We start from the raw sequence: 25,221 nt of genomic DNA on the forward strand, positions 1-25,221 counted from the left end.
TGCGACCGAGCCCGGCCGTGACCCCTCCGAGCCGGCCCCAGGCCCGGCCAGCAGTGCGGGGGCGGTGCGGGGGCGGTGCGGGGATGCCGCCGGCGGCGCTGCAGCACGGAGAGGTCCGCGGGCAGCGGCAGCGGGAGGCAGGCGGCAGCTCCTCCTTCTCCTCCTCTTCCTTCTCCTCCCTCGGCCGTGGGGTGGGTTCGGCCGCGGCAGCCGGTGTGCGCTACTCTGCCGTGCCGCGCCGCCCCCCGTGTGCAATGGACTGGAAGGTGCTGACCAGGGAGCTCTCCCTCTACCTGGAGAGCCAGGTCCGCGTGGGGCTCTTCGGCTCTGGCGTGGGCTTGTCCCTGGTGCTGGGCTTCGGCGTCGCCTACGCCTGCTACTACCTCAACAGCATCGCCAAGGTGAGCGGGAGGGCGGCGGGGCGGGCGGGCTCCGCAGGTGTCCCGCCGAAGGGGAACCGTCCCGGGAAGGTCACCGCGACCCACTGCCCGTAGGGGAGCCGCCGGCGCCCTTCAGGCGAGGGGATCGGCATCTGGAACGGCTGGGGGGTAGGGTTCTGCGGCCACCTCGTCCTCACACCCGCCGTTCATCCTCTGGAGGAGCCGCTTCGGGGTGCCGGCCAGCCGAAACCCCGCACGGCCCCGGCCAGTGCAGCCCACCCCCGCCCGCCGGGGCTGCTTCCTCCGCGGGGGCCTCCGGTGGCCCCCGGGACCACCGGCCTGAGGTGAGGGACAGCTCCTGTGGTCTGGGAGGATAAGGGACTCTGGCCTCGTGCGTCCCCAAAATGCAGTTGTACCAGGGAGAGAGCTTGGCTGGATGCCATGTTTGGAAAGGGAGGTCAGGAACCCTCCTTCCACAAAAAAACCTGACCTATTTGGTTTACTAGCAGGGCAGGTGATAAAGTAATTTTTCTGTCCTTGTACTGCTGTCGGTACCATCCTAAGTACCTCTGGAGCCACTATGGCAGTGTTTTGGGGGCTAGAGCACTCTTGTACATCTCCTCATCAGTAATGGTTTCATAGGCAAATTAGGCAATCGCAAATTACTTGGATACAGTGAGCCTGATCAGATCTAAAGTGGCCCCGTGGTGAGAGCGCCTCGTTGAATGCTTAATCAGCTGAAAATACGCATATCAAAAGGTTTTTGACTGTTGAGGACCTGAGTATTGCCACAGTCCTTCAGAGAACACTGAGAACGTAGCCTTCCTCTTCACTGAGAAGAGGGTACTTGATTTTGGTCACAGGAGAAAAAAAGAAGTGAGGATGTGACACTACTGCACTTTATATGTAACGGTTTTCCTCAAAGTATCTGGTTTTGCCATATGAATGCTTGCATGTTGGAAAGTCACTGTAAAATAGAAGTTTAAGAAATATGGTTGCTAAAACATAAGATGTTTGCTATACAGGGATTTTTCCACATTAATTGGTATACAAATGGAAGCTGTAAGGAAATTCTCTGCATGCAGAGCATTATCAGAGATGAAGTAGGGATGCAGTCTTGTACTGTAGTATGAGATAGAAGGAGGAGTGTCCTACCAGGTTAAAGTAGGTACTGCAGGTGCACGGTCAAAGTGCACGAATTAAGTGTTATTTCTGTGCAGACCAAGAAAATGGACTTGGTAAAATCTTTCTCACCTACCGAGAGATGGTGGGGTTTTGATTTGTCAGTGAAGATACAATGCTGGTAAAAGTAGAGCTAGATCAGTATGTTATTAGAAGTAGGTAAGGGGTCCATTATGTTTAGTGGGTTTCACTTTTCTGTCAGGCATCTTGGCATTTCATTTGATTTTCATTTACTTTTCTCTTTACCATGGAAGGAAAAAGCATTGCAAATGATTTTATGAAATAAATCAGTTCACTCAGAGAGGATTTAAGCAATTATTAATTTCTTTCTTTATTTGTTTTTTAGTTTATTTTATATGAATGCCTATGCCTGACTGTAGTCTCTCTTCCTAGAAACCCCAGCTGGTGGCCAGCAATGACCGCTTCTGCCGCTTTCTCGAGGAATATTGCCCTGTTGTGACAGAAACTTACTATCCCACGATCTGGTGCTGGGAAGGTCGGGTACAGACACTCCTGCGCCCCTTTATCACATCTAGACCCCAAGTACAGTACAGGAAGTAAGTGCCTCTTTTTTTTTTTTAAGTGATTGATTTGCTAGCCAGTTGTTACCTTACTCTGATCATGTCACGTCTACTGTCATTGCTCAAGTTTGTGCTTGTGTGTTTTTGCTTTATGCCCACCTTTACAACTCCATCATAGGCTTGAAACTGTCTTCATCATGGATTCAATATGCAGTAGGTTTAAAAGGTCAGTGTTCCAAATGGCCCTATTTTAGCTCAGAGAGTTTTGGAGCACTGAAATATTAGTGACAATATAGAAACTGATGTGGTTATATGTTCATAGGATTACACAGTGGTTGAGGTCAGAAAAGACCTCCAGAGGTCACTTTGTCTGACTTCCCTGCTCAAGCAGAGTCACTCAGAGCCAGTTGCCCCAGACCACGTCCAGATGGTTTTTGGATTTCCCTCAGGATGGTGACTGCACAACATCCTTGGGCAGCCTGTGCCAGTGCTCAGTCACCCTCAGATTGAAACTGTTTCCTGATGTTCAGAGGAAAGCTCCTGTGTTTCAGATTGTTCCCATTGCTTCTTGTTCTGTCAATGGGCACCACAGAAAGGAGCATGGCTCCATCTTCCTTGCACCCTCCCTTCAGGTATGTAAACGCATTGCTAAGTTCCCCCTGAGCCTTTTCTTCTCCAGGCTGAGCAGTCCCAGCTCTCCCAGCATTTTCTCAGAGGAGATAAGCCCCAGTTCCTTCATCATCTTTGTGGCCCTTTGCTGGACTCTCTCCAGTATGTCCATGTATTCCTTGTACTGGGGAGCCAGCAGCTGGACACAGTTCTCCAGGTGTGGCCTCACCAGTGCTCCATAGAGGGGCAGGATCACCTCCCTTGACCTGGCAGCAAGACTCCTAAGCCTCCATAGCCTCCAGGCTGTTGGTCTTCTTTCCTGCTGGCTCATGTTCAACTCAGTGTCCACCAGAACCCCCAAGTCCTTTTCTGCCGTGCTGTTTTCCAGATGGTCAGCTTCCACCCTGTACCAGTACACAGGTTGTTCCTTCCCAGATACAGAACTTTGCACTTTCCCTTATTGAACTTCATGAAGCTCCTGTCAATACATTTCTGCAGCCTTGTTTTGAATATACAGAACTTCATGGATTTTTCAGAGTAACTTTTACCTGTGGGGTTTATAGTGTGTTCTTTGGTGCCTAAATTCTAAGAGGGGAAAAAAACCCTTATATTTATTGCTTGCCCTCAGCTGATCTCTCTCACAGAGAAATGAGACTTAGCCTGGCAAATGAGGCATTTGGCACAAGACCTAAGGAGAAGTACTTTTATGCGCCGGAACCTGGATGCAACACAAGTTGTTTCAGCTCTGCTTGCATGGTAGAATAGATTTAGCATTTAGCAGCTTCCCTTAGTTTTAGTAATTAGGGAACATTTCAGTGGCATGGCCATGGCCACTTTTTCTAGTCCTTCTTGCATATTTCTATTTCAAGGTATGTGAGGGAAGAAATAATTCCATGGGGCAATGCTTATTTTGCACATTTGAGATTGTGTTGGCAGTACACACCAGCATTTAATTTACTTCCTATTACTGAAAAAGGGCAAAGCTGAGCTAGATTCCAACAAGGATGATTGCCTTTAAAATATGGAGTAGTTGCTACCAAGACTTTAAAATGAAAAATCAATTGCAAGGTAGGCATACATTTTGGTAGTTGCTACACCAGCTCTCTTGAACAGTGTCTTCATTGCTAGGAAGAGGGAAGGTACTGTATGTTTCTAAAAAAGGAATGAAACCTTTTTGTCATTGTTTAGTGCATGCTTAACTTCTTGAGACATTATAATATTTGTTGCATTGTTAAGATATATGGCTTAAAAGTGTATTCTAGCAAAGTTTGTGGAGATACAGGGTGGAAGATACAGTAGTGTGTGTCTGTGCTCCACATGTTTAAAACATAACAAAGTGCCATCCATTATATATTCTGCTTCTTTGGATAAAGAGGAAAAAAACTGTGATAAATGTTTATCACGTTGTCCAGTGTGCTATCAAAAGATTCTCAGATGATCCAAAGGAAATCTGCAGTACACAAGCCTATATAAAACAGAAGGCAGTGCCAAAAATCACATTAGTAACAGGCTTCCAGTACATCAGCAGCAATTTATAAAAGGCCAGCTCTTCATTTACTGTGAACAGGAATTACTCCACAAATTGACTGTTCTAACTCTAGTCAGCTGTAGGTGTGACTCTTTCTGCATGGTAAACATGCAGACATGTGGCACTTTGAGTATTAAAACATAATGAAAAATGCAGAATTCACACCTGGTAATTTGTACACTGCAAGCACTCTTATTAATAGTGTGTATGTATTTTTCAATCTAATCAGTGTTGTCTTGAAATGTGCCTTTCAGTGAGCTCATTAAAACAGCAGATGGAGGACAGATTTCATTGGATTGGTTTGATAATAATGACAGCTTATATTATCCGGATGCCAGCACAAGACCCACCGTCCTGTTATTGCCTGGCCTGACAGGAACGAGCAAGGAATCCTACATTCTTCATATGATCCATCAAAGCGAAACGCTGGGATATAGGTGCTGTTGTATTTCATTGCTAGTATTTTGCTGCTTCTAATAGGATCAAATATAATTATGTATGTGTATAAGATGCCTTCCAAAGGCAAATGAGATCTAAATACATTAGTTTATGTAAGGAAGTGTTATTAGTAATAATAATCACAGGGGAATTATGTAACAGGCAGTACATTTGGAAGGGCTGTTTTAGTATCTACAGATGTGCCCGAGAGATTGCAGTGAAAGTAAGGTAAGTCTGCATAGGGCTTTCACTGCTGCTTCTTAAATTATGATATCAGCATTTGTGTTAACCTTTACACTTTCTAGAGAAGGAGTTTATATTCAGCTCCAAGAAAACTTGTATGGATGGGTTGCTATCAATAGGCCTTGGAGGAGGTCAGCTTCTGAATGCCAAAATTGCTTATTCAGCAGCCTCAAATTCCTGCGTGCAGAAAGGAGAGCTAGCCTGCTCTTACTGTTTAAGGAGGAGGTCTGTCACTTCTTAATTGTCACAGTGTAATTTAGTTTTGTTCTTGAGGCTTCTGGTCAGAGTTGGGTAAAATAAGTGGATTAGTCGATGAGTAGACTCCTTTATGTAATCATATTGCTGTTGCTGCTGCTGCACGTCAAAATAAGTTGTCATTGTTCCAGAACCTGTATTTGGAATATTACATTTTGTCTTTGCAGATTGGCTTCTGGTACTGACTATAATAAGTTCTTCAAATATGTACATATGAGGTTTTATCTACATGTCTGGCTATCTCTTCTCTGTTTGGAGGTTTGGATAACTGCTTTACTAAATTATAAAAGTAAAGTAGCACTTTGACTGTTCAAAGTACTTTTAAAATCACTTTAACAGTGATTTTTAACACTTTAAAATTACTTTAACAGTAAAAAATATCAGAGGTAGTCCTGAAATCAACAACTTGTTACTATTAAGTTTTAAAGTATTTCTGAAAGTAATATCTGCATTTGATCACCTAAGAAAAGAAGGTATAGCATTAAAAAGGAGAGCTTTAGGTCGGATTTCAAGAGAATACTATAATTTTATTTTTAATCAGCAACATTTGAGAAAAATACCAAAATAGATATATTTTCATGCCTTTAACTCATCTAAAATATGTATATGTTATTTAACAACATTGTTACAGTGAGATGGTGCTAGAGTAATAGAAAAGAAAGATTTATTAAGAAAGTATAGATCCTTAAATCATGGTAATACTGCTAGAAGATTCAGAGACTCCCACCAACACGGAGAAAACAGAAACTTATGCTGTACCAGACAAAAAAAATCCCCAAGAACCTGCAACTTAGATGCAGCTCTCAGTATAATTTTGATTTGGCTCATTTCTTGCAATTTAATACAATTATGTAGCTTTGGAGGATGTCTGCACACGGATATCTGACATTCTTTTTCAGAGCACAGCTTTAGGCTCAGCCCTGCACTGGCAGAGCTCATGGCAGAGTGCAGGCAGGACATGTCTGTACCATCTTCAGGTAAACCCTGGGGTTCTCACCCTGCAATTTGACCTTGACCAGCAAATCAGGGGGCTCATATAGAGTCCCACTGACCTCAGTGAACTCAATTTTGGTATAAAGCTTGTTCTACACAGGTCAGGCTCTAGGATCTGTAGGTCTTTAAATGTTTATGCGCTGAACTTATTCATAGAACCGGCTCATTTTTCTTTATGCATTTTCATTTTTTTGTGTGTTTAAGTTATCTTTTTAGTGAAATAAACAATGTGTATAATTGAATTTACTGTCTCAATTTTTAGATGCGTGGTTTTTAACAACCGGGGAATTGCTGGTGAGGATCTTTTGGTAAGGATGACTTCTGAGATAAAACATCTCTCACTTAAAAGTGGTATATATGGAATCATTTGTGTCTGTTTGTACAGCTGGATTTAAATGAGAGAAACTCACAGCATATGTTGAAAATCCAGAGAAGAGAATCTAGCCATCTGGTAGATCAATTGTGCCAATATTCATCTTTTATTTTAAAACTCTAAGAGATCAACTGGTCAACACACAATTTTTCTGAGCGTTTCATTTTATGAAATATTTTCAGTTACTAATATCTGTAACATTAAAATGAACAATCCTTACGTTTTTCTTTCAAAAAATACTGCAGTATATTTTACCATACAAATCCAAATATAAGCAATTGTAATTACTTTCCCAGTTGCCAACATGAGTTTAAAATAGATTTTGATATGGTAAAAAAGTTGTGCCATTAAAATTAATCCATATTGTGTGTTAGTGAATTAATGAACCAGATTTATATGGATAGCCATATCCTAAAAGTTAAATGTGGTTTTGTATTTTTCTCAGCAATTCTGACAGAAACTCAGCTACAGAAGACAAGTTTTTGTCTTTGGGACAGACATATCATGTTTGCTCAGAAATAACTGCCCATTCCTCAGATGAAAAAGTCTTGAAGCTAAACATTTTCTGCAGCAAGGGACAAGGCATGATGAAATATTGCTGAATAAGCTTTGTTTCTTCATATGCGATTTGTTGACAGTTCTGCAGCTGGAATGAATGTGCATAATACTTGGTATTGTTTTGCATTTTTTAATCCCCTAGTTTCAAACTTTAAAAAGCTCACAATGTTTTCCCATAATCAGATAAAGCGTTTCAATGCAAACATTGCCATGTTAAGAGTAGTTTTCTGCATACTTTTGCAGATGGATCTACAAAGCAGTTTTGTGACACACAAAGTCCTTATTGATGAATTTCTGAATCATTAAGAGAAAAGATCTCTTGTTTGGATGCATTGTGTGTATTTTACTGTAATCGGATTTACATCTTTAAGCTTTATAAGGTCTTGCAGTGAAGCAAACCAGCTGAAACTATCACATTTTCTGCAAAGGGGTTTCTACATTTTAATATAAAATCCCTAGTTAATGAGTTTGCAGCATGGTTGAGCACCACAATAGAAATCAGTTATGTAAACAGTTCTTTTTCTAGTCTCTTTAAAGATCGATTCAAACTTATACCAAATAATAGTTACTTAAAGAATGCTGTTCTCATTGGTTATTGAAACTTACTGTGAATTATTGCTATGGAATAATCAAGTATTAGATTGCTCGCAGCCAGTGTAAACTAAGATGGTGTTTTAAAATATCTTCATACAATGAGTAGAGAGAGAGAGAGATGTTAAACTGTCAGGAATTAACTGAAGTTAAAGTGCAAGATATCTCTCTAGTTCTATAAACTTTTAATCAAATACACTTTCACTTAGAATACATTAGACCCTAGTTGCCAAAAATAATTTATTTTTCCATGTAAACTTGACAATTTAATTAGAATAAAACACATTCACACTGTTTATAATTAATAGGGTGTAAAACAGTGAAGAGTGATTCATGTGGATGAGAACTGGCAATGCAACATAAAGGAAAATTAAAAATGTCTTCAGTTTTAATTATCCAGATTTAGCTTTTCTTTCAATTTTTTTGATCTTTGACTTCAACATTTCAATATTTTTGATAAATGTATTTTAAGTAATTAGTTTCATCTCATTAAACTTGTTAAAATCACCCACAAATATCCTGGCTGTTTAACTGAAAACAGTTTTATAAACCAGCCCTGAAATACATTGTTGCTTCAGGCAGCAAATAAGTTCCCTTAATTCATAATTATGTATTTTTATACTTAGTTTTAATGTTTATACTGAAGTTTGGCAGGTCAGTCACTGCCAATAGTTAAATCAATATCACTAACATGTTACTAATAACTCTTAAGTTAAAAGCTTTCTTTTGCTGTAGATGAAATCTGGACAACGCTGTTAGACAAAAACTTGTTTTACTGTGATTCTTATTGCAGCTAAATGGACTTGTCTCCCCTGTACTGCTCCAGATAGTCCCTCAGATTGTGGCCTGTTCCAGATGTCTGTGCAGATAAAGCTAAAAAGCTGTGCTTATCCTTCAATAGCAGGGAAGGGGTTACCCAAATATTGCTGATGCCATTGGAAGTCATTCCTAGCCTCAATTCAGGATTTAAAGAGTCGCTAATGATAGACAAAAAAAGGGATAATATATGTGTTTCATTACTTTAGTTAATAGGATATTTTACTAAATTAGGTAAACGTCACAGGGGAATTTATTTATCTATTTATTTGGTTTTATTGGTAGAATCTAAATATTGATTACTTTTCAAATGCTGGCTGTCAGAACTTGAAATCTAATATTTTCTTTTGCATTTGGATGTGGGTGAAGATGGTAAAATTGTCATTATAACTTCCTGTTCTGTAAATCACAGCCTTTATGATATGTTTCCATTTCCTCAGGGTATTTTAAAAATATCAGTGCCTATCTAGTTCTGATCTAGTTCTGTCTAGTTTAGCTCACTGCTCTCTGTTCAGATTTCATCTAATGACCTGGAGGTTGCAGATGCTGAAGATATCTGTCATCTCTTTTATTTTGTAATGATAACATGTATAACTTTTTGTCAATCTACTCGTGAAACGCTCTGGGTTTGTATTTGCCACTTAGCAAAGCTTCATGGTAAATGCTAAATTTATCTTGTTATATAAATGATCCACTGTTCAGTCTGCTTTGCCCTTAAAGGATAATACAAAAGCTTATGATGGCATTTTTTTCCCTCTTGACTCCTTACAGACACCAAGGACTTACTGTGCAGCTAACACAGAGGATTTAGAGGCCGTTATTCATCATGTGCACAGCTTGCACCCCTCGGCTCCGTTCATGGCAGCAGGTGTTTCTATGGGAGGGTAAGGTTATGTAACACAAGTCTCAGCTTAACTGTGGTTGTAAAATAAGACTGTTGTAGCCTTTTAACTTACTCCTCTGCAATACTTGCATTACTTACTGAACTGCAGCTAACTTGGGTCTGCCTCCAACAGTCAATATGCAGAAAGTTCTTCATGTCTTTGAGCCTTTCAGCTCTGTGTCAGGGAAAGTCAAAATTAGCCAACATTCAAAAGTTAGAGGGGGGTGGAGAAAGACAGGAAACAATGGCAGAGAGATTGACAGCCAAACAGGTAGGCAGTACAATCTTTGGAAACTATGGAGGCTGTCTTTGGAACAGAGGAATAAAAAATAGGAACTAGAGCTAATATACCATGTTTCATAGCAACCCATGAAATGACAAGATTTGTCTTCACTCTGTTTGGGTTCTGCAGTGTGTGGGTAGATTAGGCTGGAAGAGATGGGGGTATCTGCTCTGTCTGGCTCAGAACCAAGAAGTAGTATTGTTATTGAAACCAGTATGGGTTGATAGAGCATGTGGTATTAAGACTTGCTGTGTCCTGGCTGCTGTCCAGAAAGCACAGATAGAACAGACAATGATAGCACAGTTTCTTAGAAAAAAAATCACTGCTAGAATCTAGAAGAAATGTTCAGGCAGCCTATTTAACAGAAATCATAGAAGAGGAGAATTTTCATTAGAAATACTACAGACACAGTGGTAAAGTCCTGAGACTTCCAACTCTCTGATAAATTTTATGGAGGGTGGGCAGATATGGCCCTGTATATTGACATTAATCTACTAATGACTTGTAGGAGCTTTGGGATAAATAAATGTTTGTTCAAGCAATATAGTTATTGATAACCAAATAATTAACTTGGAAGCTTTTTAAATCAGGTCAATCCTTTTCCATTCATGTTACAGGGATTTTGCAAATGTCTTCAGTATGAAGACATAAATTTCTCCAGTATGTGAGTGTCTTATCTTTCTGGGAAGCCCAAAATTTGGCACAGTACTCCAAATACAGTCTCATAAGTGTCAAATACAGGAAAGAAATAATTTCCTTAGACCTGCTTGTTGTGCTCTTACTGACAAAGCACAGCATATCATTAGTTGTCTTCATTGCTGCAAGAATGCATTGTTCTATTTGCCCAGGTCTTTTTCAGCTGCTCTCTGTCCTGTCATTAGTCTTACTTAGGTGCTGGACTTTGATTTTTCCTGTGTCAAACTTCATGAAGTTTCTGCCAACTCATTCTGCCTGTTGAGGTCCCTCAGAATGTCAGCGTTGTCTTCCAGTTCAGCAGCCATTCCCCACAGTTTGATGTGCAAGCTTCCTAAGGGTGCATTCCATCTCATCATCCAGTTAGTGAAGACTTACTTACACAGTATGGGCCCCATTACTGCCCCCTGAGAAACACTACTAGTATCTGGACCAACCACTGCAGTTGCACTTCAAGTTCCTGATCACAACTCCCAGAGCCTAGTGGTCCAGTCGGTTTTCCATGCATGTTGCAGGTCACCTATTCAAACCATGCTCCTCCAGTTTGACTATATGGAGATCATGGAGGCTGTCAAAAGACTTGCTAAAGTCAAAATAAGCAACTTCCACTCCTTTCCCCTAATCAACGAATGATGAGTGAGCTCATCATAGAAGGCAATCATGTTGCTCAGGCACGCTTTGCCCTTGATAAATCCATACTGGCTGTTACTAGTCAGCTTCTTCACCTTTACATGCTTCCAGAGGATATTCCCAAAGGGCTGTGATTAGGCATTCCAGCCTGTATTTCATCCTCCTTGCAGTTCTTGTAGACGGGTGCCTCTTTTTTCCAGGCATGAGAAATATTCAACAATTGCCACAACCTTTCAAAAGTGATAGACAGCCGTCTCACGATGACATTGGCTACCTCCTTCTGGAGCTTTGGTGCACTTTAACTGGTCCCATTGGCATGTCCATGGCAGGTTTGCATAACTGGGCCCTAATTTGGGCCCTAACTTGATCTTCTGCTGCCATTCTCCCATACTCTGCCACTAGGCACAGGGACTTGGCAGGCCTGAGAACCAAGCTCAGCAGTAAAGACAGGGAAGACAGGTAGCCACTCCTTTTTTACAACTCTTTAGTCAGTAGGTTTCCTGCTCTATTGAATAGTGATCCTAGGAAGGACAAAAGGCTGGTCAGCCTAACTTCAGTTCTTTGGAAAGATCCTCTGGAAGCCATCTGCAAGCACATGAAGGATAAGAAGGTGGCATTCATCAAGGACAAAGCATGCCCAAGTGATTTGATTGCCTTCTATGATGAAATGACTGGCTTCAGTGATGAGGAGAAAGAAGAGGATGCTGTTCTGAGTCTTTTTTGTACCAAAAGATTTAGAGAACCCTTTCTTGTTGCAGAAACCTTTCTTTTGTAGTCCAGCATATCCCTTGCTTGTGGAGGCTTAAGAGTGGGACTTGATGACCCTTGTGGGTCCTTTCCAGCTCAGCCCATCCTGTGATTCTGTAATAATCTACACAGGACAGATTTGTCCAGTTAAGAATTAAAATAAACATTCACTTCACAGACATATAAATGTAAATTAAAGGCCACTTGTTGTATTGATCTTCAATATGAATTGTTTTGGAAAGGGACTTCATTTTCTAACATACAGATTCCTAAACCTTCTCCCTATGACATACACTCTGTGCACTGTTAGAGAAGTGGATTCTTCTACTACGGCAACTTTTTTTTTTTTATTGGTTTGTTGGACTTCTGTCTTATGATCTGCTAGGTAGTGCAGAGGGACAAAGTCTCTGTGATAGCAGGCTGGTTCATGATGTCTTTGCCAAAGGGTGCTATCTTCTAAAGTACAGAAGATGAAGCCAAGGTACAGAGTGTTGGTGGTCCAGGGAGCTATATTAACAATTAACTGTAATGCTTTGTGTTAAGGGCTTGGTATTAGAATCGTGGTTGTAAACTTTGAGGTCTCAGGCAGTAAAGAAAGACAGCTTTTCTATTAGTATTTTTCTTTTACAGTTTCCTGCTATTTTATTTTTTCTACATTTGAAGGGTCAGATACTTGTGAACTCTCCCGTTTTTCAACATAAGTATACATTAGCAATAGAGACTGTAAGTTGCAATTGGTCAGAAAGACAAGACCTAAGTCATTTATTTGGCTCATAAGTTTGTTTCTCTAGTTTTATTCATTGTCCAACACTTCATTCTTTACATACTGTGTGTTATAAAACAACTGTGTTCTCTCATATGTGTGAGGTGGGGTAATGGCACTACCTTCAACTCAAGAGACTTCTTCATAGTGAGACAGGCATGCCAGGGGCAGCTTGCATTTTTCAGGCACATTTATCAGATTTAACACAACAGGAAGACCAAGGCCTTTTAAGATGGTAAAACTTACTAACAACTTGGGAATACCTGTTCCATGAGTAAGAATCATTTGTTTGACCTTTTCATCCCTTTAGTGATATAAATGAGACTAGTACATCTTTATTTCTAAATGCATTCCTACCCACACCCTACACAGTGCACCAGTCTCCTCTCTGAGGAGAAAGTAAACTTCATGAGTCATGTGTTGATTACACTGACTACCTTTTAGCTGTATTAGGCACAACTTTAGGGCTGATACAAGAAACTATTGAAAAACAGATAAAAAGGTGGCTGACTTATATTTACTCTAAATTGAAGCAAACAATTTGATAGTATATATGTTTCTGTTTTTCATTTCTGTTTGTAGCATGCTTCTTTTAAATTACCTGGGCAAAACTGGCAGAGACACTCCTTTAATGGCAGCTGCAATTTTCTCTGCGGGTTGGAATGTTTTTGAATCTGTAGAATCTCTGGAGAAGCCACTAAACTGGCTTCTTTTCAACTATTACTTGACCACTTGTCTACAGTCCTCTATCAGCAGGTGAGTTGCCTTCTGAACTACTTAGAAAGGTGGAAGGATGTTAGTATGAGATCTACAGCAGGTATAATAATCAGGGCAAAATTAATGCTGTAACAACACTTTGCATAGCTGTTCTGTGTGCATTCTTCGGTAAGTTTTGAAATCAAAAGGATCTTTGCAAGAAAGATTGTCATCGATGCGGCTAAATTTATCTGCTTCTCAAGGGGCTCAGCACAAGCCCAATGTACTTCTGTATTTATAGATGAAGTAAATGGATTTTTTAAATTTTTAGACATGCATATATTGACTTAGGAGTATATATGTATATATACTAATTCTTTTAAGTCAATGTTGACTGCAAAAGCACAGAAAGGGCTAGTTCATCTTTTGCTTTATAAAACTAGGGTGTATTTTGTGTTCTAAAAGATCAAGTTCTCTTATCTATGGGATTTTTCTCATGGCTTATGCAGACTTTTACTATGTTGCTAGATGTGCCTGCATATGAATGAATAATTCTTCTGCTCTTGGATTCCTGACAGATTTTTATTATGATAGAAAATTAAAAACAAGCATGTTCTTGTTAGAAAGTTACTTCTATAATGTATCTGAAAAGCAGAGGACTTCTGCATCTCTTAACACAACAAAAAACAAGCCCTCTGATTTTTCTCTCCTTCTTTTTAGGCATCGACAAATGTTGGAGAAATTATTTGATATGGATCTTGTGATGAAGGTATGTGAGAATGTTACTTCTGCTTTAGCTGGATGCTGTTTTCAAAATGCTGACATAGTTCCCTATTTGAATTCTGTACTTCAGGCTAGAACTGTTAGAGAATTTGATAAGCAGTTCACTTCAGTCATGTTTGGCTACCGTTCAATTGATGATTACTATGAAGATGCTAGTCCATGTCGCAAGCTGAAGTCAGTAGGAATTCCAGTGTTATGTCTAAACTCTGTGGATGATGTTTTCTCACCAGGTCATGGTAAGTTTAGGCTTTTTAAAATATATTTATCTGTATATGCAGTCATTAAGACAAACTACATAGGTTTGAGAATGAACTCAGACCTACATGTAGAGGTCTATTAAATGTGACTTGTACATAGGATCAAAACTTCCACAGATTTACAGTTTACCTAAGGTATAAGACACATATAAAACAGCTAATGATGGAGAGACCTGATTAGTACAGAATGCAAAAGTAGATGGGGTGGCCTCATTAACCATTAATGGAATCTTTACAGTCAAAAGAAAGAAATATGTATATTTAGGGTGTGAGTTATCTCACTGTAAGGAAGACATCAGATGTAGTACCCTCTCAGAAGCATCCATTTCTATTCATCAAGTACGAAGAGAACCTAGAAAAAGGAACTCAGATTCAGGTGTCTGGATTGTAGACATTCAGAGTTCCATGCAAGTGAAAACAAGGGTTTTTTTATTATTGCTATTTTTTAATCAGTCCCTACAAAGAATATCTGGGAGTCGCTTATGTTTCAGATGACATTAAATTCTTGGCTGTTGTTCACAGTGCCACCTCCAGTGCCTGAAAATTAAAAGTAAGAAAAAATCTAAGTTAGCATGTAGGCCAAAATCTTGGGTAAGGGAAGAGATATACACAAAGTGAGCTCCTAGAAGGAGGCCCATTGAAATTAATAAGAATCTAACTAGAAGATGAAACAACAATATTAGCTAAATAACTAGCTGAAAACTCTGTTTTCCATTTGACTTCTGTTTTCTGCCAAACACATGATCATTATGAACATTTTACTTTTGCTCTGTAGATCAAAACCATGTGGCTACCTATCCTAAAAAGATATGCTAGTTCCTGCAGTTTGTGTGTTGGTTACAGTGTCTGAGAAGAGAGGTAGAACAAAAACTAATGTAGAGGAAAACCACTAAAATGAACAGCTGGTTGAGGCAACAGTCTTCCAGCTGTGACCACCTAATACCTTTAAAACTTAGTTAAGGCACTTGATTTATTTCAGGGAAATTTTCTTCTGCCACCACAAGCGAAGTGAGATTCTTGCAGAATGAGTCATGAAACCAATGTAAGCAGGCAAACATATTAGAACAAGTAGAAAATGAAGGAATTGGAAGAGACTCTTTGTGTGTTGTACTGTTTTATCTGCGTGCAGATGTACAATATATACAGAAACATGCACACACATTACTATTTATAGTTTGAAGACCTGTTAGAGACAAATGTGACATGAAGATAAAAAGACCACTCCAGTGGTGTGCACTAGAAAAAGACAGTCGATTTCTTCTCCTCTTGAACAAAAAGCATGAACAATATAAAGAGGTGACAGCCATCTAATATGAAGGAAAAAATGGTAACTCTGGATTACCCAAACTACCTATCCCTTACATTGGCCGAAACAGAGGCTTAAAAAACAGTAAGATCTGAGTCAACACAGCAATATTATTCCAGAATACTACACACACCTTTAACAATTTCTGGTTCAAGGACTTTGTGAGACAGAGTTAGTCCCTTTGTATTTACAAGCCTCTGTGGTTTATTTTTGTTTTCCTTGAAATTGGACAGTTGCAAGTTCTCTTACAAGCTTGTAATGGCCTGGAAATAAGAATGGATGGGTGACCCTAAAATCTATGTGCAGATATAAAATCTGACTAGTGACTCTGAAGATAATATTTTATGGGTCTTATGACCCTGGGGATGACTTTCCCCATCATACTGCAAGGTGGGTGATCTGCTGTGCCTTGTTTCTTTCATGAAGTATCTGAGAGAGGGAACAATGGCTTCACCTCTATGCTTAGCTCGAGCTTAGTTTGTGGTTTGTGTCTTGCAGTGAAATAGTAACCGTGGCAGGAGTAAGCTACCTAGTTAGCATGGTAGCAACAGCAGTGAACCAGACAGTGTGCCTCTGTCCCTTTTCCAGCCTATTATCACTGAGACTGGGACATTTGTTAGCTAGATAAAAGCTAGTACAGACACTCCAACCCCTTTTAATTTTAGAAGACAACCTCCAGCTCTCAAGAGCCAAGTATTGATCCAATCCCATGAAGCTCAATCTGAACATTAGAAAACACTTTTTTTTTACTGTGAGAGTGGTCAAATAGAGAAGCATAGAGAGGTTGTGGGATCTCCATCTATGGAGATAGCCAAAACCTCACTGGACACAGCCCTGGGAAACCTGCTCTAGGTAACCCTGCTTGAGCAGGGGTGTTGGACTAGATGTCCTCAAAGAAGTCTCCTACGGCTTCAAAAGTTCTGCAACTGTGTAGTTTGACTAGTCAAAAGATGAGTGCCCTAAAGTACAGCTGTAGCAGATCTTTCCACCCTTGAAGCTGTTTTTAAAAGTAACACAACTCTTGGTGAACAGTGGGATGGTTGCTCGTGTAAGATTAGTATCAAACCTATTATGAGAATGCCTTAGAAGTCTTGCAGTGTAGAGGGAGGTAAGGTAGAGCACGTGCACTTCTGAAACAAGAAGTGTTAGAATCCGTTCTAATGACTGTCCATCTTCTCCTAAACTCTGACCCTAAGCAGCCTTTCTCCCTGAAAATATTTGTGTTGTTAACCATTCATTTGTTCCTTGTTCACAGAGTTAATGCTGTTAGCCGTAACCCTTTGTCCTTGTGGTGACTAGTTTCCCTTAGAAAGGGCTATTAGGGCAAGGGTGATTTGCAGCTAATAGTACTTCTATGTGTCTATCTTGGGTCCTTTTTCATTTGTGCTGGGCACCCTCAATGTGAATCCTTCTACTGGCAGGAGACACAGAGCACCCTGATTAGCAGCCTAGGGTTTATGTCTGCTGCCATTAGTTACTGGAGTTCATTCATCTTGACACTTCTGTGAGCTGTTTTATGTTAGCAAACACAAAGGGCTGGTGTTACTCTTGGAAGAGACTTTATTCTGGCAATGGGCTTGGTTTTTTCTGACTTAAAAATGTGTGGAAACATGTAAGCCTCTCACAATCAGAGGCAATTTCCACTCACAACTGCATAATGGACTCAAAGCCACAAAATTCATTCTCATCCAGACCCCAGCCTTTTACTGACTTTGGCAACTGGTTATTTCATTCCTCATCTCTCCCAGTAATACCTACCAGCTTTTAAGCTACCTTCCACCTCTGTTGTAGATAGCTGTAGTTTCCAAGAGCTGGGAAACAGGCCTAGAAAACTCATCAGGGAGAAAGCCGTGCCAGAATTCCTTTGTGTTTAAATAGTCTCCATAAAGCCAGACACATCTATCTTCCTGTAACAGAGCTTGAGGGATACAAAACCAAGTCACTACACAATGTGGACCTGAAGTTCCCTTAAAAAGTGCAGAGGCTGCCTCTGTTGCTTCTTACAACCTGATCATTTCTTCTCATGTACATTTTGGTACGCTTTGTACTTCCCAGCAGTTATTTTTAAATATATTGTGAAAATGTACCATTCGATCTCAATCCAGTATTAGAAAGAAACAATTAATTTGCATTAATTAATAAACATTAATTTCCTTAATGTTGCTGTCTAAAAGTTCATAGAGCTTGGCAGCTGATGTATCTGTAGTTTTACTTCTGGAATGCAGTTCTCATATTGCATAATACTAACTAATAAAAACAAATGCCTTCTTCATTGCATGACACTTCTCTCACCATAACTAATTTAAACAAGCCATTGTTGCAGGAAATATGTAATAAAACCAAGTCAAGACCTTTTATTTTGTAAATGTGAAAAATAAATCAGGAAGATGGAACAATAGCATTCATTATCAGTGTCACATTTAACTTTTCATCCAAAGTGGCATTTTTCTCCTCAGAGACTTTAAGCAGTGTATTAGGCATCTGACTTAAACTTCACTATACTAATGCTTAGCTAATTGCTGCTAGTGAGCATTGTGCCTGAGCTGGAAGCCTGCCCTTGAAGCTAGGTACCATGCCAGCTCCCTCCTGATCCACTGTGACAAATAAGTGCATGTCTGAAGCTCAGTTGTACATTTTATTGAACTCTCTGAACCTTTTCTATTCCCCTGAATCCAAACTTGAAGTAATTGCTCTTAGGTGTTATTTTGCATCCTGTTATGTAAACAGCATATTTGAATGAATTTGCTGGGAGAGACAAAATGGCCAAGGAATGGCAGACAAATAACAATTAGGGTAAAAGTTTAAGGAATAGAGAGAAATCAACCAAAAAATGGAGTGTTTGACAGCAGTGACTTATTTAAGCTTCACATGTATGTTTTTCTTTTGTTCTTTTTAAAAAAATACTTTTTTTGGGACAAAGAATGTACAACAAATTTGTTTTGAATTAAGTAATTCTGCATATATGTATTTACATTGTGGTTCTGTGATCACAAATAACAGACCTGTGCCTGCTGGATCAAACAGCAGTGCAAATTTTGGCCAGTAGAAACTGAAGTACAAGGTTACATGCTGACAACAATGAACAGTGGTATCTTTTGGCATGCCATCCTATATCCTAGAGTGCATCACATCCAGTGCTCCATTCATCTGCCCTTTACATTGCAGAATTTGCTCTGTTGCACTGTGTTTTTATTTATTGGATGGCTAATAGTCCCTAGAAGCAGCCTTAAGGGAAGTACCACACCACTGCCAAGCATCATTTGCATTTTGGCACTGGAGAGCAACACAGCATATTCAGTTCTCTCACGAGAAGCTGCAGAGGAAGAAACTCTGCTGGGAAGGAGTTACACAGATGAATAGGGACAACTTCAGGATAGGATGATGGAAGATGACATTCGTGAAGACCTGTGTGGCTTGCACCTTACATGGCACAGAAGATAATTAGCAGCCTAGTGCAGGATTGGTAGGCTTCTAGGAAAGAGCTGCTGTAGCTGTTTGGAGGCAGGCACCACATGGCACCCCCTGCAGTACTGCCAAGCAGTTTAGGAATGAATAACCACCAGCAAACCAATTTGGGAGGTATGGTTATGCTGGCAACCTCTGAAAGACAGGTATGCAGAGGTCACAGTGAGCTTTGCCTGTAAGGGGTTTCCCAGCTGAGTTGGCACAACAGAGGAGATATTTATTATCATCTCCCTTCCAATCCCCCAGCAAAGCAGTTTCTTACTAGGAAAGGATGTTTCTCTCTACACTTTTGACACTAGTCTGCCAAAATGAGTGTTTGTCATGTCTTTGCACAGTCTTAGCTAGTGAAGAGGCATGTTCAGACCAGTAAGCAGTTGATCCTGAATCCCTTAGGATCGATGGAGCTCTCTGATTACTGGAGGTCAAGTCTGTCCCTCCTCACACATTCCTCCCCATACCCTTGCACAGAAGCCTATTTATTAGTCCCCTCAGTGACCAGGGAGACAGCTGCAGAATGGTTGTGGAAAGTTTGATTCATTGCCTGAAGCATGATTGGGGTTTGTGTCTGATCCCCACTTCTCTGTTGGGATTCTCTTTAACATGGCCCACACGCTACTGGAGGGAAGAGGAGCAGATGGCTTGGTACAGATAAGTGGGCAAATTCCTATGCAGTCGGTAGAAGCTGACATGAATTGCAGCCACTCTCTTTGTGCATGGCAATGTGTTCATCCACAGAATCCAAGAAAGGCAGATCAGAGTTTGCTTAGCAGATTAACTCAGGCAAAACTCCAGATGAGCACTTGCTGAGTCTGAAAATGATGCATGTGTTGGATTGCAAGAAATAATACACTGTTTTCTGCATCTCTTGTTTTCAGCCTGTGCTATTCCTCAGCCTAGGCTTTTACTTCATTGACTTTTGTTTTTAGTCTTGCCTCAGCACTGCTTTCAAAGACTGAGATACTGTATACAGTATTTCCAATTTTCCAGCTGAACAAAGGAAAAGCCAAGGACTTCTTATAGAGGCAATAAGAAGTGTGGCTCCTTCCACATACCTTAGAATCAGAATCACTTAGTAAATACTGGAATCTATAAAATGCACACAATTTTGAAAGGAGGGACAAAGTGGAAGAAATGGATAGCACTGATTAGCGAAGAACCTCACGTATTCTGCAAGGGAATCCCCATTGCTCTCTGGAGCCCAGTCTGCGCTCCACCAGGCCACGGCCACGTACCTTATATTGTGGGCAGGAACCTTGTAACACATATTCATAAAAGACACTAACCCTGCTACGCAGACAGTCGGTTTAGCATTCATACTGAGGCCCTGGAGTGGAACAGAGCATGTCATTCCAGGCACTGCTAGTAAGGACCTCTGAGGCACAGACCGCTCCCCTGACTTTATGGGTCCAGTGCTTCTGCTCTGATCTATTTTAAGTTGCACAGCTGTTCACCACAGTCACTGCACTCAAGCTCTTGTGTGACTTATTCTGGCTGGGGGTCCTTTTTCAGCTAAGGAAGGGGTTACTCTGTGCTCTTACTCTAGTTGCTGAGAACAAAGGCAAATAGGCATCTGAAGCACACAGCAGTGAGTCTGCCAACATCCAGATGAAAGTAAAGAACATCTATAAAGAAGGTAGTAATATGCAGGGATAGTGACTGTTCAAGGATAATGACCTTTGAGATAGCAAATATATAAAGGGGTAAAGGAACAGACTCCTAGAAATAGGAGTGAGTGGGAGATGTCTCTGAAGGAATTGCAGTCAGGAAGGGATGTGGACAACTGCCCCATCCCCCCCCCCACCAGCTGAACCTGATTAAAAATCTCACTTCAAAAATACTTTAAAATAATTGAGGAAGCAATAGAGATCTTTTGAATAACTTGCTGCTTTGTGTTGTAGTGCCAAGGCATTTTTACTTCAGCAGTGTATGATTTAAAATCAGATTTATTTTCTTGTGGAGTCATATGGTTTTTTAAACAACACAGTGAAATTCCTGCTACTCCCTTCATTTTTCTTTTGCTGGTTTTTTTTCTGTCAATCCTGAATAATCAAAAAATCTTTATGATTTTTGGTTTTTTCTCTTTCTTTGGTTTTTTCTCTTTTTTTTTTTTCTCTTTTTTGGTTTTTTTTCTTTTGAAAACTGGAACTTAGTAAAGCATGCTTTACTGAAATGTATTGAGATTTCTGCTTGTTCAGGAGTACATTTAACATACCTAAAATGCCAGAGGAATTTGCTTAAACAACTTAATTTTTATGGATCTGTGGTGTTTGCACTCTTGATATAGTTCCACTGCTATGTCAAGCACTTCATATGGTAACAGGATCATTCCATCACACTAAAATACCATTTGTAAAGTCATATGCTTTCTCTGTTGTCAGTCTGTGCTAGCTGATCTTTATTTTCCTTCACAAAGGGAACTACCCAGGTGTAGCATTGATTAAGCCACACATTTATGCATAGTCATAACAGGAGGCACTGAAGCCTCCCCTCCTGCACATTTCCAGATCAGTGCATATCTCAGGTGTCATTCACTGATGGCTCTGAGCTAACTGTAGGCCATCACTGAAATGGCCACCTCATCGAAGGTCTCCTCTGAATGTCTGCCGCCATTCACGTTTGTATTAACACAGGGAACCAGACCAGGAAGCTGAGCAAGAAAAACTAACCCAGCAAAAGAAAAAGCCTTGTAATACCCATTCTAATAATCTGAATTCTAAATTAAGTAATTTCTAGCAGTCACTATTCAGTAGAGAACCACTAACTACTGGGTGACACAGAGCAGCTTTCTGTGTCCTTGTACAATTGTTTTCCCTTCCTCTTTTTCTCTTTACCTTGTGTATTAGATTATGAGCTCCTCAGGGCAAGAACCATCTCCCAGTGTGTTTGCATTGTGTGCTCTAAATGTGCGGGTGTAAATGCATGGCACATCAGATGTAATGATAATAACCTGGGATAATCCTTAATATTAGCTGATAGGATATCATACAGACCAAATCTTATTGTGACGTTAAAGGTTTTGTGTTTGGAGTCTCATACAAAAAGAATGGGATTTGCAATTAAGGTCCCAGTTCCTCAGCTTTTCCAAGACTGAATATTGCAATACCAGTTAAAAACTACAGGCTTGATTGTCCTTTTACTTACACTATTTATAGCAAATCCTAAGTATGCATTAACATGGGTGCTGTTTCATCAGTCGGACTGAAAGAAAGGTGAAGCTGAAACTTTTACAGCAGCCAGAAAAAAAAAAAAAAATCACACAGATAAGGTCAGTTAATGATGAAGAGAGAAATGGCTTTTAACACAGCTATGGTTCTAAATCCTGTGATACATTTAAGCGTATGTTCATGTCGTGCCTGTTTATTCAGACATAATATGAGAAAGGTTTAAGAGAAATTATTCAATGTCTGGCATTTCTTAGAAGGATAAGGACTTAAAACTTTTTCCCCCCCTTTTAGCTATACCGGTAGAAACTGCCAAACAAAATGCAAACGTTGCTTTGGTTCTGACTTCGTGTGGAGGCCATATTGGTTTTCTGGAAGGAATATGGCCAAGGAAGTGCACTTACATGGACAGAGTCTTCAAGCAGTTTGTGCAAGCTATGTTTGAGCATGGAAATAAGATCTTAAGCATGTAGCTTTGGACCACTAGTATAGCACAGTGGCACATTCTGACAAGGGCAGTTAAGCTTAGTGCACAAATTTTAACTCCTGTAAGCCAGCAAATGGATAAAGTCCATTACTACATGCAAAAATATTTTTGCCTAAGATTTTGTAGCAAGAAACTAAATATTATGTTGTCACTTTTATATTTATTTTTAATATGCCTTACTAAGAATGACCTTAAATGAAACAGCATTCTGCATACATCAAATTGCACTTAACCAAAACTATCAAGTAGAGAGATTATAATTCCTCAGGATTGTAATTTAAACCAATATGTATTTAGGAGACTTAATTTAGATGGCTTTTAATATTAGAATGGCGACACTCAAAATAGCTTCTATTATCCTGTCACACATAGTACAAGTTGGCCCATTCCTTAGGGCACTGATAGTGAAAATCTTAAAATATGAAAACAAAAGGAGGGAACAAAAAAAGCACCGATTCTGCAAATAAATCAAAATTTCAGCATGTTATTCCATAGCATTAGATTGATACCTGCTTTTGCTGTTCTGCCCTGAGAGTATTCAGATTTAGGGCTGGTTATTGTTTTTTAGACTATGTCAATGCCATCCTTGTCTTATATGATTATTTTTTAAAGAGCTAATTTATAGTGTTTACATATAACCAAAATATTCCTTTAAAACAGTACTGTAATAACTTACGTAATTAAAAGACATCTTGCATTTCAAATTTTATGTAAACCTGGGTGTTGTCATGTAAGTAATACATGCTTCATATAACTGGTAAACTTGATGATTCAACCTGCTATGTTTATATTACCCTGCAAGAACATTTCAGGTTTAAAGAATAAACATTAGAGCATTGGGAAATTATTATATAATCTGCTTTAAATTAAAAAAAAAAATCCCAACCTTTTGTCTCTGGTACTGTTTCATATCATTTCTGAAAAAAATGCAACAAACTGTTAAAAGAAAGTTGGGATGAAGGTCAAAGTCCCGACTCTCTGGTTTGTTTATTTGATCATTTTGTCAGCATTCTGGCAGTAGGTTGTCAAATCACTGAAGCCACTGCAAACCGATTTCTGCCCTCGCAGTTTATGAGTCTGTGAGGCTGGCCGAGGCATTGCTGTTCTCCTCAGCCCTGATGTACAGTGACAGCCAACGTGGGCCTGTGAGGAAAAAGGACAGTTGGACAGAATATATTCTGAAACTGTTGGGAAGTCCAAATTTAGGGCATGCTAAAATTTAAACAAGGCTCTTAAGCGGCTTCTGTGGAGCTCCTACCTTCTGCTGATCACTGATTTGGGCCCAGCCACACAAGAGAAGTCAGCAAAGATGCCTCTGCATTTTTATTTTTATCTTTTGAGCGGGGTCAGTACAAGAAGAAAATGCGGCTAAAAAAAGCAAGTCAGGTCTTTTGTCTCAAGCAGTACGTGAACACTCCTCTTGCAAGGCATGTTTCCTAGTAACAGCAAAGGAAGAACAAAAATACTTTTTGTCTTTAGAAAAAGAAATTGGGACATGCTATACGAAAGCTGTTTTGTAAGGTGGACGGTTGAATTAAAAAAAATGGAAAGTGCTTTAAAATTCTGACTTTTAAGACAAGTGCTGGTCCTTGCCCAGATAATGAACTCTTATTTTTTCTTTATTAAGCAAAATGAGAAAAGTGAATTGCAAAAGCAAAATGAAATTTTGTGCATGCTACTACAATACATGAAATCAGCGTATTAGTAGGGTGCCTTATTTATTCTTGTATTCATTTCCAGGTTTTATGTTCATGCAAAAACAATGAGCAATAAACAGTGTATTTAGCATTATATTTGTAAAATTGTTGGGGTACAGTACTGTTCAAAACTCACCATCAAGTATGAATGAAAATAAAACCACTTACATTAAATCACACCTTACTGTTTAAATAAAAGTAGTATGATTAATGGCAGAATTTCTGTCTCTCTGCACTGTCTTCATTTAGGTCCAATCCCACATACAAGTCCCCATGAGACATTTATCTTTAAAGGTGTATCTAACAAAAATCTGTAAAGTTGGTTTCTTTCCCCCCCAGATATCGAGCGTTTTTCCTTATAATCTATTAGGGAAAATGCATTGTTAGAAATGCAGTGTGCAAAGTGGTAACAATCCAATTTTACTATGGGTATCTTCAAGCTTTCCCAGTCAGATTTTCTGAAACAAATAATGCGGTCACTTACCTCAGATCTTGCAAGGGACACACAAGCTAGAAACAAGTGCCATAAATATTTTTGCTATGTAACATCTGTGTGCCTTGTACACAGAGTTTCACGAGTGAGCCAAAATTCACAATGTGCCCTCTATTGAAAACAGTGTGAATTTACAGGGTCTTAATTTGGCTTTTCATGTGATCTGAGTATCCAGACATCAACAGGAATATGAAATGTTGAAGGTGGGAGGAAATTGTTAGTTATCATTGTACTCATCACTGGGAAGGTAGAGTAGAAAGAAAATGAAATTCCAAGCCACAAGGGCTGCAGACATCTACGTCTTAAAGAAAACTTCCTAATTCAGAACCTTATAGTAGCTGAAGTTGGCAGGGATCTCTAGAGATTGTCTAGTTCAACCCTCCTGCTTGA

At 39.7% G+C, this 25,221-nt stretch overlaps 1 protein-coding gene across 1 annotated transcript; it reads left to right on the forward strand.

The window, feature by feature from the left end:
- Positions 1 to 118: 118 nt before the first annotated feature.
- Positions 119 to 24,557, forward strand: ABHD3 (abhydrolase domain containing 3). Its single transcript, XM_017832448.1, has 9 exons — positions 119 to 401; positions 1,956 to 2,119; positions 4,475 to 4,657; positions 6,412 to 6,457; positions 9,259 to 9,371; positions 13,069 to 13,242; positions 13,903 to 13,951; positions 14,036 to 14,201; positions 22,449 to 24,557. Exons 1-9 carry the CDS (start codon positions 255 to 257, stop codon positions 22,625 to 22,627), a joined length of 1,221 nt encoding a protein of 406 aa, XP_017687937.1. The 5' UTR covers positions 119 to 254; the 3' UTR covers positions 22,628 to 24,557.
- The last annotated feature ends 664 nt before the right edge of the window (positions 24,558 to 25,221 follow it).

Source organism: Lepidothrix coronata, unplaced genomic scaffold (genome assembly GCF_001604755.1).
Source record: "Lepidothrix coronata isolate B3197 unplaced genomic scaffold, Lepidothrix_coronata-1.0 Scaffold6, whole genome shotgun sequence".
NCBI lineage: Eukaryota > Metazoa > Chordata > Aves > Passeriformes > Pipridae > Lepidothrix > Lepidothrix coronata.